At 32.0% G+C, this 16609-nt stretch overlaps 1 protein-coding gene across 1 annotated transcript; it reads right to left on the reverse strand.

The window, feature by feature from the left end:
• Positions 1–8452: 8452 nt before the first annotated feature.
• LOC134714159 (complement C1q-like protein 3) lies at positions 8453–11325 on the reverse strand. Its single transcript, XM_063575397.1, has 3 exons — positions 11220–11325; positions 9394–9456; positions 8453–8883 (listed from the first exon to the last, which is right to left on the reverse strand). Exons 1-3 carry the CDS (start codon positions 11305–11307, stop codon positions 8474–8476), a joined length of 561 nt encoding a protein of 186 aa, XP_063431467.1. The 5' UTR covers positions 11308–11325; the 3' UTR covers positions 8453–8473.
• Between the last annotated feature and the right edge of the window lie 5284 nt (positions 11326–16609).

Here is a 16609-nt window from a genome sequence, read left to right on the forward strand (position 1 = left end):
CTTTGGTCCAATTCGATGAAATAATACAAGGAAAAAGTCCTACAAACACTTCTACAATAGTTATCAAAGGTATCAGGATTATAATTTAGTACGTTAGACGCGCGTTTTTTCTACATAAGACTCATCAGTGACGCTCATATCAAAATATTTATAAAGCCAAACAAGTACAAAGTTGAAGAGCTCTGAGGAGCTAAAATTCCAAAAAGTTGTGCCAAATACGGCTAAGGTAATCTATGCCTGGAATAAGAAAATCCTTATTTTTTTTCGAAAATTTCAAAGTTTGATAGACAGGAAATTTAAAAAACTGACCACATTATTGATATTCATGTCAACACCGAAGTGTTAACTACTGGGCTGGTGAAACCCTCGGGGAAGAAACGTTCACCAGCATTGGCATCGACCCAGTGGTGTAAATAGTTATCAAAAGTACCAGGATTAAAATATAGTACGCCAAAGTTCTGAGTTCCCCATATGGTTTAAATGACGATCGAACGCTCATTTTGATTGCCATTTATAAAATCATTGAGAACGTTAGTTTCTTTTTTTTCGAATTTTTAAGAAGATTTCCTCGCGAACAAGGTCCAAAAATTCTAACGAAATTTTTTCTTTCACGTTGTCTTCCAAGCTTCGATTTTGGTCAATTCAATGAAATAATTCGAGGAAAAAGTCCTACAAACACTTCTACAAAATTTCTAAGTTCACCATATGGTTTAAATGACGACCGGACGCTCATTTTGATTGCCATTTATAAAATCAATGAGGACGTCAGTTTCAATTTTTCCTCGAATTTCCAACAATATTTCCTCGCCAACTAGGTCCAAACAAAAAATCTGTCTGTCACGTTATGTTTTTCCAGCTTCGAATTTGGTCAATTCGATGAAATATATTTCAAACATTTTAATTTCTAAAGGATGGACATATCTTTTCAGTTTAAACATTTTTAACATATTGTAACCATTACCTGAAATCAAAGATTGAGCTCAAACGAAAAAATCTGACAATTTCTAACTTACCATTTCATTTAATTCGGAAGTATTGTCCATGTTTAACTTTAGCTAGCTGTCTGAATCATATTTTTTTTTTTGTTATATGATACCTCAAAAATTCTATATTGACTGGAAATTTATTAGTTTTCAATATCTGTGTTAGTTAAATGCAGCAAATAATACTTAACGATTTGTATTGCTCTTTTGATGTTAAATTAAACGGATTTTAATATTTGACCCACGTGAGAGTTTTCAATAAATATTTCCTGCTATCGATACAACTTGATGACAAGTTAAATAAGGTCAGGTATGTGAAAAAAAGCCATGGAAAAAATAGCCCTAATAATGTAAAGCGACAGTATCTAAGCTTTACACTAACCAACTGACGCCTATATTAGCGAGACTAATTGCGATCGATCTTTTTGTCCTTTTCAGAGATGGTCTTTAAAAGAAACATCAAATTAGGATGTTAAATAATGCAAATGTGAACAAATGAACAATCGCAATCGGCTCAATTAAAATAAATCACACATGTGTGTAATCTGTGTTTTGCTTCAGCAGCTAAAACGATTGAATGCTATGGATTTAAATCGATAATCATTAGAAAACAGAGAATTTTTTTAATGTCAAACACAATCGGTTTATCTAAAAAATATTATGAACGTCATCAGATGAAAAACGAAAAAAAGTACTGTAATTGATATCAATTTACCTTGTGTATATGGTATTAAGTGATTATTTGTATTTAGTGATGGTGGAAAATATCATTCGTTTTGGATTATCTTTTAATCTATCTTAATACATGATAGATATATTATTAAAAAGATGCAATATAACTTTCCATTCGTACCATGCATAGTGAACATTGAGACCAATGTAAAGCGTTATTTGTGTACACTAACATTAACAGGTTTAAAATTCTAGTCAATTGTTGAAATAAATTGTCTTGATAAGAAAATATCAAAGGGGCATTAAAACTTTCAGAGTAGACAGACTTTGTCATGTTGATCATAATTGCAGTTTAAACCTTCAACCTATCCTTACAGTTTTTACAAAAACAAACAATAACAGGTAAAAAATGAGAAAACAAAAAAAATCAGGGGCAAAATACAATTACTCCAAATCAAACAGAACCACGCTGATCATTTATTTAATTTACACTTTTAAGGTAGTTCATGAAACAATGCCAAGAAAATGACAAAAAAAAAGTTCAACAATTTAAGGAAAATCGATAGGCCGTTTTTTTAACGTTCGTTGTTTATATAACTTTTTGTGCCTACTTTAGTTTTGTCAGATTTCTCTCAAGCTGCTGTTTTTATAAATTTTTACACAACACTGTAGTTTGATACAATCGTTACATTTTTAGACAAGGTGACCATGATTGTTGATCAGTCTAGATGAAAATAACAAAATTAAGCATCATTTACAGGAAGCATACACACTAATTTAAATCAATTAAATTGTTTCAATTTTTTTTTATTTTAGAGAATAATATACAAACGAAAGACGTAAAGTGATGACAAAAGCTCAGATTGCCTTCAAATTTCATTCGAATCATCGTGCCAAATACAATCTAAACACTGGGTTTAGATTTTTTTTCAAAATCAATTAAATGAGGGTTTCTTGAATCCGCCATTAAAAACCTAGTTACTAGTAACAAAGATAAACCAAGTTATATAGCAAAAATGAGCCACCAAAAAAGTTTCAATCTTGGAAAGACATATGAACACAACGATGAGGTTGAAGATGTACTAGCTACGTTATTGTCTAGCGCGCCGGTTACAGTGCAGGCGATTTGGTGTCACGATATCTCAGTAGCATAGGTTTAAATCCCGGCGGGGGAAGTGCAAATTTACAGACTTAACATTGTTGAGTTGATGTTTAGACGAGTTGTATATAAAGAATGTACACAAATTCAGGCGAGGGAAGTACCAGAAATTATGGTAAATAATGTCATCCTTGTAAGCGAAACAAGGGAAAGATATCATTGACTGATTCGATCATCAAATAAAGGCAACATTAGTATACCGCTGTTCGAAAGTGATAAATCGATTAAAAAAACCAAATCTAGTTTACAAACTCAAACTGAGGGAGACACATCAAGTATAAGAGGGAAACAACGAAACAACAGAAACACTAAAGGGCAACAAACCAAACGCCGATGCAACACAGAGAGAAACGAACTATACGATAGCATTGCCATTTTTCTGACTGTGTACATGCTTATACAGGTAAGAACAATGATTAACATATATGTTTAGCCTACAATGTGAAATCAAAAAGACCTAGAAAAATCAAATGCACGAATTTACTATCTATTTATATCTATATGCATATTTATATTGGGTTATATGACTGTCGAAAGTCTTCGGAGGTCACATCGATGGGTAACTAGTTACCTTTCAGAAAAAAGTAAAATCACAAAAATACTGAACTCAGAGGAAAATCAATTTGGAAAGTCCATAATCACATGGCAAAATCAAAAAACAAAACGCATCAAAAACGAATGGACAAGAACTGTCATATTCCTGACTTGGTACAGGCATTTTCAAATGTAGAAAATGGTGGATTAAACCTGGTTCTATAGCGCTAACCCTCTCACTTTAATAACATTCTCATCAAATTCCGTTACATTTACATGATGCGTTAAATAAAAAGTCCCAATCAATAAAATAGTCAAAATATGGGAACATCAGTCATCATCGTATAACAATTTAACAGGACACAACAACATCTATCTACGAACACATGGATTGATTTGAGTGTCTGACGTCAGAAAAATTATATACGTCACATAAATTTGTCGTTCAATGTGCATACAATAGTTATCAAAAGTACCTGGATTATAAACAATTTTAAATTTTACATAGGCAATGAGCGCAGACAGGGTTAAAAAATCAAAAGTATGTAAGAATAAATTACAGAAATCGAAATAGTCCAAAAGTTATACATAGAATTTATGAGAATCCAAAACTTTTAAAAGGAACAATTTCACAGGACACAAAAACCTATCCACGAACACATGGATCTACTTGAGTGTCCGACGTCAGAAAAATTATATACGTCACATAAATTTGTCGACACGAATTGCGGACACAAATTATGGAGCCCAGGCATTATCATTGTTTATTTTTGACTTTCTTTAAATTTGGATATACGTTGTAGTATGTTAAAATTTGGATATATACGTTGTAGTATGTTATAGTTTGGATATTCGTTGTAGTATGTTATAGTTTGGATATACGTTGTAGTATGTTATAGTTTGGATAAACGTTGTAGTATGTTATAGTTTGGATATACGTTGTAGTATGTTATAGTTTGGATATACGTTGTAGTATGTTATAGTTTGGATATACGTTGTAGTATGTTATAGTTTGGATATACGTTGTAGTATGTTATAGTTTGGATATACGTTGTAGTATGTTATAGTTTGGATAAACGTTGTAGTATGTTATAGTTTGGATATACGTTGTAGTATGTTATAGTTTGGATATACGTTGTAGTATGTTATAGTTTGGATATACGTTGTAGTATGTTATAGTTTGGATATACGTTGTAGTATGTTATAGTTTGGATATTCGTTGTAGTATGTTATAGTTTGGATATACGTTGTAGTATGTTATAGTTTGGATAAACGTTGTAGTATGTTATAGTTTGGATAAACGTTGTAGTATGTTATAGTTTGGATATACGTTGTAGTATGTTATAGTTTGGATATTCGTTGTAGTATGTTATAATTTGGATATACGTTGTAGTATGTTATAGTTTGGATATACGTTGTAGTATGTTATAATTTGTATCTACGTTGTAGTATGTTATAAATAAAATATAAGAATTTGAGTTCAATCGATGAACATGAATTGACAGATAATGCCCATTTGAACATATCCTTTGTTCACCTGTTACATTTAGTTTCTATACTATGAGTATCACAAGGATATAGTGGTGCCTTGTTTTTTTTTCATTTATATACAATTGAATGTAGTAATATGTTTTTCTTGTATAAAGGTAAGTCATACCACCAATTCAGAATTCCTTTCTATTCAACCAATTTGGCAATTTTCACTGCCTTCGTAATATTTCTTCCTATATGTTTAACTTCATAGAAACCAGGTATATCCTGAATTGTACATGTATCACCTTTCTACATGCCAGTTTTCGTACTTTGTACAACTTTGTAGTTGTTTGCCTTTATAAATACTTTGATTTGAGCGTCACTGATGAGTCTTGTGTAGACGAAACGCGCCTCTTACGGGGCGCCGAATGGTACTCTTGTGGTTTTGTACTCAAAATTCAATTTGTACGGACAAAAGTGACTTTTGTTCAACAAAAGAGTTCAGTTTAACAAAATTTGTAGCATACTACAAATTGAAAATTTTGTTATACAAAATTTTCTTTCAGTGGATAAAATTCACTTTTGTCATGACAAAACTCATTTTTGTTACACAGACTTGACTTTTGTTACTTTATTTGAAAATTGGGCGACAAAAGTCAATTTTGTATGCAAATTAGTTTAGTTTAGATTCTGTGAACTAATTTGCATACAAAATTGACTGTTGTGTTACAAAATTGACAAAATTGAATTTTGTCTCACAAAAGTCAATTTTGTCTTACAAAAGCGAATTTTGGCGTTACAAAATTGAATTTAGTCGTCACAAAATTGATCTTTGTGAGACAAAATTGACAAAATTTTGTCCCAGAAACAAAAGTAAATTTTGTCTCACACAATTGACTTTTGTGTTTTAATTTCCATATCAGGTAACAAAAGTCTATTTGATATGCAAATAAGTTTATATTTGCGTACCTATTTGACAAAATTTACTTTTGTCTACAAAAATGAATTTTCTCATCACAAAATTGAAGTTCTAATAAAACAGGTCTGTATCACCTAGTTTTGTAAGACAAAAATGATTTTGTTATGACAGAATTGAATTTTGTACAAAACCACAAGAGTCCAATTCGGCGCCCCGTACGTCTGGCGTACTAAATTATAATCCTGGTACTTTTGATAACTATTTAAACCACTGGGTCGAAGCCACTGCTGGTGGATGTTTCGTCCCCGAGGGGGAACACCAGCCCAGTAGTCAACATTTCGGTGTTGACATGAATATCAATTATGTGGAATTTTTTTAATTTCCTGTTTACAAAACTTTGAATTTTTGAAAAACTAAGGATTTTCTTATTCCAGGCATAGATTACATTAGCCGTATTTGGCACAACTTTTGGGAATTTAAGATTCTAAATGCTCTTCAACTTTGTACTTGTTTGGGTTTATAAATATTTCGATTTGAGCGTCCCCTATGAGTCTTATGTAGACGAAACTCGCGTTTGGCGTACTAAATTACAATCCTGGTACTTTTGATATCTATTCAACCAATGTTTATTGTTTTGCAAAAAAATCCTGCCTGTCGGAATCTAAGCACCGACTAAAATTATTCCCGGCCTTATGGAACTCAATTTTAAATAAACTCACATTCCGTCCTAACCCGAAAGCCTATTATTAAGTGGTTTAAAATTTTCGTTAATTCTTATGTTTTTCGTTCATTATTTTGCATAGATATTGTAATGCGCCGTTTCACCACTGTACCGAGTTAGTAAGGGGTGGGTTCGAGGCAAACAAACTAGTTTGACTCCGGTACATTCTGTAAGTGTATGTCCCATGTCAGGAACCTGTAATTCGGTGGTTTTTGTTTGTTGATGTGTAACATTTGTTTTTCATATATTATTTTGTACATTAAGTAGACTGTTAGTTTTCTCTTTTGAATTGTTTCACATCTGTCATTTCGGGTCCTTTTATAGCTGACCTTGCAGTATTGGCTCTGTCCACTGTTAAAGGCTGTACGGCATCCTATATTTATTAATTCCTGTGTCATTTGGTCTATTATTGAGAGTTGTCTCATTGGCAATTATTTCACATCTTTTACATCATAGATAAGATGTTGGCCAAAAATTGTTGTCTCGTATTCAAGGATTTGGTTGATGAAAAAAGAGCTTAGTATTGTTCCTATGTTTAAACAAAAACAAAAACAGAAAAGAACTGAGGGTCTTAAAATACATAAGTATGTAACGAAGTTCTTACCTGGATCGTAGTCTATGAACTGAATACAAATATTTTAAAATCAATTGGAAAATTGCTATATTATGAAACAGATCTATAATTAATACCGTTAACTTGCTGTTCAGGAAATGATGCTTCTATCTATTTTTTATCTGTTTTCAGCTGTAACATAGCATCGATGTAATTTTCTATTGACAAATACACCTGAGTGGGTTTCTCGTTATTATGTTACTTTATCATTCAACCAATTATTGACTAGTACAAGAATTCTGTTGATGTCTTGGACAATGATGACGTTTGTATAATGTTCTGGTTTACTGAAAGTCAAACATACGTTTCCAATACTGTCTGTCAAGTGTTTAAGTGCGTTGCAAAGTAAACAATGAAAGATTCATCATCGCTTCGATACGTATTGAAATGTTTTATTTATCAATATACTAATGTATTTTATTGTTCTAGAATTACTATCAAGGTATTAAAATTTCACAAAACAAGATCTAGTATATAGCATTTACAATGCCTGTCAATTGCAATTCATCATCAATTAAGAAGCAGTCCATCGCAGAAATCTGACTTTTTTTTTTAGACAAATCTTAAAAAAAGAAAAGATTTCAAATATTTCGATAAGGTCTATTTCAAACCGTATAAAAAATCTTCAATTTTCATAAAGTAATAGCAAGTCTTTGTCAGTTATAAAACCTCTCATTCTAAAAGATTCGACACGATAAGTGCCATTATAGTTACAAAAAATTATAAAGATAATAAAATGTGGTATGAGTGCCAATGAGACAACTCGACATCTAAGTCATTATGTATAAAAATGTAACAATTAATGTATGGTCTTCAACACAGAGACTTGGCTTACATACAACAGTAGGCTATACAGGGCCATACAATGGCTAGATCAAAACAAATCAAAAAGAATAACTAATAGTCCAGTCTATTTAAAAAAACTGGAAGCACTTATTAACCACAACAACAAATGACAACAAGTATCATACGTATAATTTTTGAAAGCACCTGTTATTTACTGTATCTCTTTGTAAAACGACCAGTGGCATACCTAACCTGCATACCAGGACAAAATAAATATTGAAATGGATATGTTGATATGCTTATGATTATGCTCTTCTCTTTTATACCAAAAAAACTATCGACGCCAAGTTTCAAGCCTTTGTTTTAACCCGGCAGGTGATCGAATTCTTGCCTGATTTTCATTTTATTTGAAGTTCAAAGAAGCGAGTTTTATGATTGTGGTATAACAACAGCTTGATGTTTTTGTTTTAGTTTTAACAAACATACACGTATTGACTGGTTATGATGGAGATTGCAAATTTGTACTCTCAGAGATAACTAATATCCGAGGATAAATTTCAACAATTTGCTATCATTTTTGCTTTATTTTTACAGTTTCTCATATGCACGTAATTCATCTAATAAGATATCCAGAAAACATATTGTAGTTGCTTTGAGATTCGCTGTAGATGTATTTCTGCGGTCCATCTTGCTTGATGTATACTGTGTCACCTTTCTTTAGCTCTAATACCATATTTAGAGTTGCCATGTTAGTATCAGAATAACCAGTGAAAACAGCTACTATCCGACGGTTATTTTTACATAGAAAAACACGAAGAGTTTTATCGTATTGTGACATGACAGAGGACGAAAAATAGTAGACCCCTCGTTTCGGAGCAGTGTATATGCCAGTCATTGGATTGTAATCATCATCTATGTTCGTCCAAACTTTGTTAAACTTTATTATTTCGCCGGCTCCTAAAGTTTTTGATGCAGTTAAAGAAGCTGCAAAGGCTGAAAATTTTTCGTCGGGTTGATTCATACCTGTATAGAAATTACAGAAAAGATTCTTAAAGTCAAGCAATTGTTATTTGTGAAAAAATTATTTGAAATAGAAGTAATAATTTCGAGCTCAAGTTAAAAAGGCTGTAATAAAATTGTAAATAAGGTAATCAGAGCTGCTTACCTTAAAAAGTGTTAGTATGTCACATTATTTCGGTATTTTAACACATTACATAAAGCTTCAAATTGATGTGGACAAACAGAACATAGAGTTAAATGAGACCGGGACACAACACAAAATTAAATGGCATTCATCTTCAGTTCAATAATAAACAGGACGGTGTTCACAGAATAAGTTCAATTTTTAATCATTCAATGTCTAAAAAAAGTAGTAAAGAACATTTCATACTGAACTCGGTTCTGTGCTTAGAACCTATATTTTACCGTGATGATTCTATGAAAATATTATTGGAACAATTAATGTTAAAGAATGTTGGGTACTTCTTCAATGTGGAAAAACCACTTACTTAATACTGATCATATATAAATTACCTTCCTCGGTTCCTCTTTTTATTTTCATCGTCATACTACGAAGGTCTTCTAAAAGGGACTTTTCTGTTTAAAAAAAACAAGCTCAATATTTAAACGAATTACCAAAACAACATTTTTCCCAGTCATGCCCTGTATTCCTTAATATGGAATAAGGCATCCATGGAGAATTAACATGAACAAACATTGCAAAAGATACATTTTGAAGTATAAGCAAAAACCTAAAATTGTAATATTACCAGAAATGATGTGCATCAACAAATTCACTTGTTTTTATTCATAAGAAATGTTACATATCGTCGTTAATTCGAAGCAGTACTGGATTCTCGGATTGAGCATGTATCTTCATGTTTTGGTTGAAGTATCTCCGACGTTGTCAATTTGAAGCCGAACTACATTCGCGGTGTGGGCATGTAGCTTTTTATGTTTTAGTTGAAGGATATACGATTTTGGTAATTTGAAGCAGTTCTACATTCGCGGGAGGGCATGTATCCTTATGTTTTGGTTGGATGTCAGATCTACGACGTTGTTAAATTGAAGAAGTACTACATTCGGGGTTTATCATGTAGCTTTATGTTTTGGTAAACGTCAAACTGTGACATATCGTTTTTTTTATCATTCTAACTGATTTAACTTTTAAACGAGTTCATGGACCCCCTGTTTTAAAATGACATTCGGTTTGAAGATAATTTGTATCAAATTTCATGAAAAAGTCAACGATGCATTGTTTTTGATAAATATACAGCAACACATTACGATTTTTTCTACATTCATGAAAATTTGATAAATTTTAGTTATTTCTAAACCAAATATTTCATAAATTTATAGGATATTTATATAAAAGAGAACTTATAAATAATTTAACAAAAACAGCTTGTGGTTAAGTTTAAAACAAAAATAAGATATGCATTTTTGTTGGGTGGAATAATAAATCCACATATCTGAATTTTTATAAAAAATCGGAAATTTCGACCTAATTTTACTAAAAAAAAGTAGCACATGAAGGTACATTTTTATCACATGTTTGATTTATGCAGGTAAAAAAAAGCCTCTATATCTTAAAGGAAAAATATTATTACCGTCAGTTATAAACTGTTGGATATTCCCTTAGATTTAGTACGTTAACCTAGCAAATTACAACACAACCAATTGTAACCTGTGTTTTTGCTTTTAAGTTCTAATAAAATTCTACAACTAGTATGGATAATGGTTTTCTATGCACAATGCATTTTGTCTGAAATATGAAAATATTTATCAAAATAGAAAAGCATTTTCATGCAAGATAAATAAATCCCATGCATTCTAACTAATATTTCCCTATGTGAATCGTTTTTTAAAACAATTTATGAAATTATAACCAAGTTTTCAATCATTTAAGTTATGTTTTCTTTTGTTTAGATTTTAAGTCAAATGAAACCTTAAATCAAAACAAATTAATGCATGTTTTTTTTAAATAACTAAATGGATAGTTTTCATTATAAAACTTATGTACATATACTTTTTTATGAGGAAAATTCTTGAATTTGACCACAATTAAAAGTTTCATTATTTCAGTTACTTGTTTCCAGGAAGCAATTTGCCAACATATTTTATTTTTGCAAGTGATCTAACCGTGACTCTTCTCGTAAAAATCCGATGATCACAATACGCATGTATCGTCATCGAGATAAACTTTTATTTGATTGTATACTATGTTATAAACGCGATCATTATGAATTCTTCTTTGTTGGTTGTTTACGTTAAGGTGACAATCGGTAAACTACGGCTTCAAAACATGACAATTGATTAGCTGTTAGATTTAATGAATTTCAATAAGCAAGAAAACATACCAAGTTTTGGAGTACACGATCCAGAAATAATCTTATGAACAAAACAACTCATTACCAGTGCAACTTTCAAAACACAAACAGCATTCATGATGTACGATGTGTACTCGTCAACAACTAGCATAACCCTTTCAAATATGAGAATTTTCTAAAACAAATAAACACATTATTCCTAATTACGGCATTGCATGTTACAAGTTTTGATATTGAAATTCCATGATGCATATTTATTACTATATTTTGCTTCCTTTTCTCGGAATTTAAAAAAAAACCACTTTGCTAGTTTTATCGTATCAACTTTTTAACTCAGTAGTAAAAAACTAAAAAAAACTGGTTAAATAATTGTTTTTTGCTGAAAACACAATGCTGTTATAATGAAAAAGTTATTTTTTCATTGTATCTGTTTTATCAGTAATTATAAATACACATTTATTTTTTGTGTAGCATTATTCATTTCTTGTGTAGAATTTTATGATCGAGTAAGCAATTCATAAATTCTTTCAGATCATGGTGTTTACTTAGTGTTTATTTCTTATATAAACAGATTGATGTTCTCATTATTTATTTGACCCAAATATAGAGTGTTAATTGTTTCATTGGTATTTATTATACCACATCTCGGACTTCTTATTTTTCTTATACTATTACTTTTTTTGTATTGATGATCTGCAAAGTTTCCTTTATCTCTTATATTTTTTGGAAAATATAAAATATAAAGAGAAATGAACATAAACCTTTTCAAACTTTGCCTTGTCCAAGAATGGACTGACACATTGAGTCGGAAATTCAATATGCATGTTCACAAAGAACCAAGTCAGCCCTACATTGAAAATAAAACGGAATTTGATGAGACTGTCATCAAAGTGAGAGGGTTAGCGCTGTAAAACCAGGTTTAATCCACCATTTTCCTCATTTGAAAATGCCTGTACCAAGTAAGGAATATGACAGTCCTTATCCATTCGTTTTCGATGCGTTTTGAATTTCAATTAAGGGCTGTCCGAAGTTCAGTATTTTTGAGATTTTACTTTCTTCATGGACTCCTAACCAACGTGTTTCTGTTCTTACTCCTAATTCCCTCAAGTGTTTTACGATAAATACCAAGTCTTTGACATTCATCGAAAGTAAGAAAGAAAAAACCCTGATCAACACGCCTCTCTGTGTGTACTGTCTCCATAGGATAAGTGGATCAGTCACGGAACTATATAATATTGCCATTTTCAAAGAACTTGTGATTGAAATGCATCAGAAAATACTAGGATTTCATAGCATACATGTTTAATACTAGCAGTATTTTCTGGTACATTAAAGGAAGTATATCAGCAAATACTGAACGTGAAGACAAATTCAAACGCTATTGATCAATCTAACGGAACAAGTGAAAAACAAGTGCCATCTTTCCGGCTAGGAACAGACATTTCCTGAAGAAAATGATATAATAAACCTGGTTTAATAATCAGCTAAACCTCCAACTTATATACAAAGTAAAAGCAGAGAACTTTATATGTAATGGGGCCTGTTTTTAGTCAAATAGATTTTCGTCAAAAAATTTAATACCAATGTTCTAAGTTTCGCTCAATTGATTGAAACACAATATTATGACTATTGGGTTTTGGTGTTAAAAGTAAAAATCCCCAGCAGTAAAACGCTACCATTCTCTAAGTGTTTATACTAAAAAAATAAAATTACAATTTCCCCAACTTTAAGGCAACTTTAAAAGTTTATATAAAAGTTAATTAAAAAAAAACAAAAACTTTTAATCAGTATGAGTACCCAAATTGTTACGAACTTTTACTCAGCTGGTTCTTCCTAAGAAAATGCCTCTACAATGTTAGGAATATGAGTTTTTCTCCAAACGATTGATGTTTTTGAGCATTTCATCCTTCGTTAAGGGCCTTTCTCATTTAAATTTCCTTTGAGTTTGATATTTTTGTTATTTTACTATTTAATTTGACTAAACATTTTCAACTTTAATCATATGTATGCCTTGGTGTTAAATAGGTTGCTTCTTTAAACTTAAGCACATTAAAATATTTCAATAAACTGTTCACGAATTATTTCTTCTGGTTTAATTGCTACTTATTTTTTATCTGATTATTATACTTTCTTCAACTTCTAGGTTATGATTTAAATAACAAAAATCGTTTCTTAAGCCTCGGTAACATCTTACCGGATAGCACGAACGGACGACTAACGGATGAAAATAAAAGTTGTCCGTTGACAAAATTGTTATCCGTTGGGAGTCCGTTGATGTACTGACCGAATAAAACGGACGTGTAATGGATGCGTAACGGACACCCACCGGATATGCAACGTACGAGAAACGGACACGTACCGGACAGAACGGATGTCGAACATACATCCAACATCCAACGGACGAGTACCGCATAAAACGGACACATAAGGTAGCACTCCACAGTTAGAAAATAAAATTAAAAATGAGCCACAAAATGTTTTATCATCTCCTATTCCTGGATTTCTAATACATTAACCTTACTGTCTGTGTTGTACATGTGGATATGTATGTAATCAGTATCTTCCATAGATTTAATTTTCCAAAGATAAAAGGGTGAAAAATAATTCCTTTTATGTGTATCCATGGCAACATTCTGCATTTATTTACCATAAAATATTGCAAAAGGGTGGTGAACATGTCACATATCCCCCAAAATTTGGATCAAACTAGAATTTCAATGCCTTTGAGTGATATTTTTTTAGAAACTGTTTGCATAGATCTTCCTAATGATCAAATGAAAAACGGGTGTCTTTCGCCTCATTTTTTCATAAAATCTAATCACAAAGTTCGTGCGACAAAAAGTTTTAAAAAACAATACAAAAATTGCCGGACCAATGTATGGTATGGGCATGCAAATACGGACGGTCATACAGAAAATAACATATATTACATGCATTACATAATCTTGATGATCATATAAACCCAATACGAAGGCTATTTTAGTACTCAGCTATCCAAAAATGAGTTTTATTGCTCGCTAAAATGCGAAACTACACACCTAACTGTGGAGTGCTACCTAACGGAAGCGTACCGGATAAAACGGATGAACAAGATATATGGAAAAACCAAAGGCGACAATAATAATACATGTAAATCGAATAAATATTGAAAATGTTTCTGTGTAACTGATTTTGGTTTGTTCTTCAAAATTCCGCCAAAGGGCAGTATCTGGCCTGAATAAGAACTGCTTGATTGTGAAGATAATAAGAATTCATGAACATTAAGAAATCTGACATACCAATAATTGGCATTTCTGACGCGAAATTTTCAATTAGCATTTATCCGTTTCGGATCCGTTCATCATCCGTTTTATCCGTTATACGTCCGGTAGAAGTCCGTTTTGTCCGTTAAACGTCCGGTAGAAGTCCGTTTTGTCCGTTAAACGTCCGGTAGAAGTCCGTTTTGTCCGTTAAACGTCCGGTAGAAGTCCGTTTGTGAATCTATCTTCCAGACCTCCAACAGATGTATAACAGACACGTAACGGATACAAAACGGAAATGAAACGGACGAGTACCGTACAAAACGGACGCCTAACGAACGTTCAACGGACAATTTATCCGTTGGACGTCCGTTCAAAGTTTTGAACATGCTCAAAATTTTCCACCGGACAGAACGGACGTCGACGGATAAAACGTACGCTTAACGGACATGCAACGGATATGGATGGACGTCTAACGGATAAGAACGGATGTATAACGGACATGAACGGATTGAAAAAAAGTTATCCGTTAGGCGTCCGTTCGAGCTATCCGGTAAGGTGTGACCGAGGCTTAAGGCGTGATAGTCATGGGAATGACCTAGATTTCAGATAGACACCGTTCTGAATATTCTTTGGGTTCGGTATTTTTGTTGTTTTACCTTTTCCTTCCCGACTGATGATTATTCATTGCAATAGATACTTTCTTCTTATCATACTTTTTTGGGCATAATTATTGATTGATTGATTAGTTTTTAACGCCAGTTTCAACACTATTAAAGTACCAGTCTTTGTAAAACTAAATTCATATGAACTATCATAAATACTTAATGAGCATTATTTCCATAAAACATTATACAAATGACATGCTATAAATACTTAGCAATATTCTTAAAACACAATACCTATAACTTCCCATTAGTACTCGAGAAATATTCATTAAACGCAAGTTAACAGTTAAATCAACATTCATTTTTTTTACATAAATAAGGCCGTTAGTTTTCTCACTTGAATTGTTTTGCATTGTCTGAGTGGGGCCTTTTATAGCTGACTATATGCGGTATGGGCATTGCTCATTGTTGAAGGCCGTACGGTGACCTATAATTGTTAATGTTTGTGTCATTTTGGTCTTTTGTGGATAGTTGTCTCATTGGCAATCATACCACATCTTCTTTTTTATATTACCGGATTTCATTTATTTCAGCATGACTTATAAAAAGGCATCTACGAACTGCATCGAGTGATTTTACAAAATATCAAGCTCTATCATAATTGCTTATACTGTAATTGACTGATCTACTCATATTGGAGTTTGTTATACATGTATCTTTTTAAGTAAATGAGTAGGTCCCAGTAAGGGCCGATTTTGGCCTCAAATTTCAGGTTCATCTGACGAAAGATTCTGGTCACTTTTTAAACACTTAAGTGTCTATTTCAGTTGATTCAATTAGTTTATGTGAAATATTCGAACTGATTGCCTCATTAATAACGCTTCGATTCAAGCTAAAATATGAAAAATCTATCAAATATGCCCCAAAAAAAATCACTTTTCAGATGCGTTTTGTCCAAAACGATGGTGGCCGCATCCGTGTTCATCCTCAACCTTTATATATGTTATGTACTATCATCAAATACAACTTACATTTCAAAATAAAGAATGAACACACATGCGACCACTTTAATTTGAGGCGGAAACCGGCTTAAATTTGGAGTTGTTGTTTCTTAATTATTATTTATAACTGTTGATGTTACTGTCCTTTGTTTTTGCGAGTCTTTATTACTCCTTCGTTTTGATTGTTATTAACTTAACTAAAATGATAAAATTGTGAAGATTTGCTTAATTTAGTATGACTCAATGATAATAGTTCCCGATGTATGTATATTGTATTGTTAAAAACAGCCCATATTTATGTATCAGAAGCATTCTTCTTTCCAATAAATAACTAAAAATTTACATTTTAACAATTTTGTAAAACTGCTATATTTTGGGGCCAATAAGGGGTCCTACTGGACTTACTCTTTTATTTCCTGAATATGCTCCTCCTTGATCAATTTACGAGATAAGCACATATGTTAACTACTGATACTACGGTGCATCGGAACTTGACAAATTTATTAAAAAAAGTTGTTGTCAAGACACGGGTTATGTTCTTCTCGTATATGTTATGATGGTATGATACTAAA

This window comes from Mytilus trossulus, chromosome 4 (genome assembly GCF_036588685.1).
Source record: "Mytilus trossulus isolate FHL-02 chromosome 4, PNRI_Mtr1.1.1.hap1, whole genome shotgun sequence".
Lineage (NCBI taxonomy): Eukaryota > Metazoa > Mollusca > Bivalvia > Mytilida > Mytilidae > Mytilus > Mytilus trossulus.

Excerpts from the sequence above, each read along its gene's own strand:
- LOC134714159 (XM_063575397.1), bottom strand. The coding sequence starts at position 11,307 with ATGAATGCTGTTTGTGTTTTGAAAGTTGCACTGGTAATGAGTTGTTTT. Across the intron at positions 9,457-11,219 it reads ATCGTGTACTCCAAAACTTG|AAAAGTCCCTTTTAGAAGAC; the intron begins GTATGTTTTCTT and ends TTTTTTAAACAG. Across the intron at positions 8,884-9,393 it reads AAAAAGAGGAACCGAGGAAG|GTATGAATCAACCCGACGAA; the intron begins GTAATTTATATA and ends ATTTCTATACAG.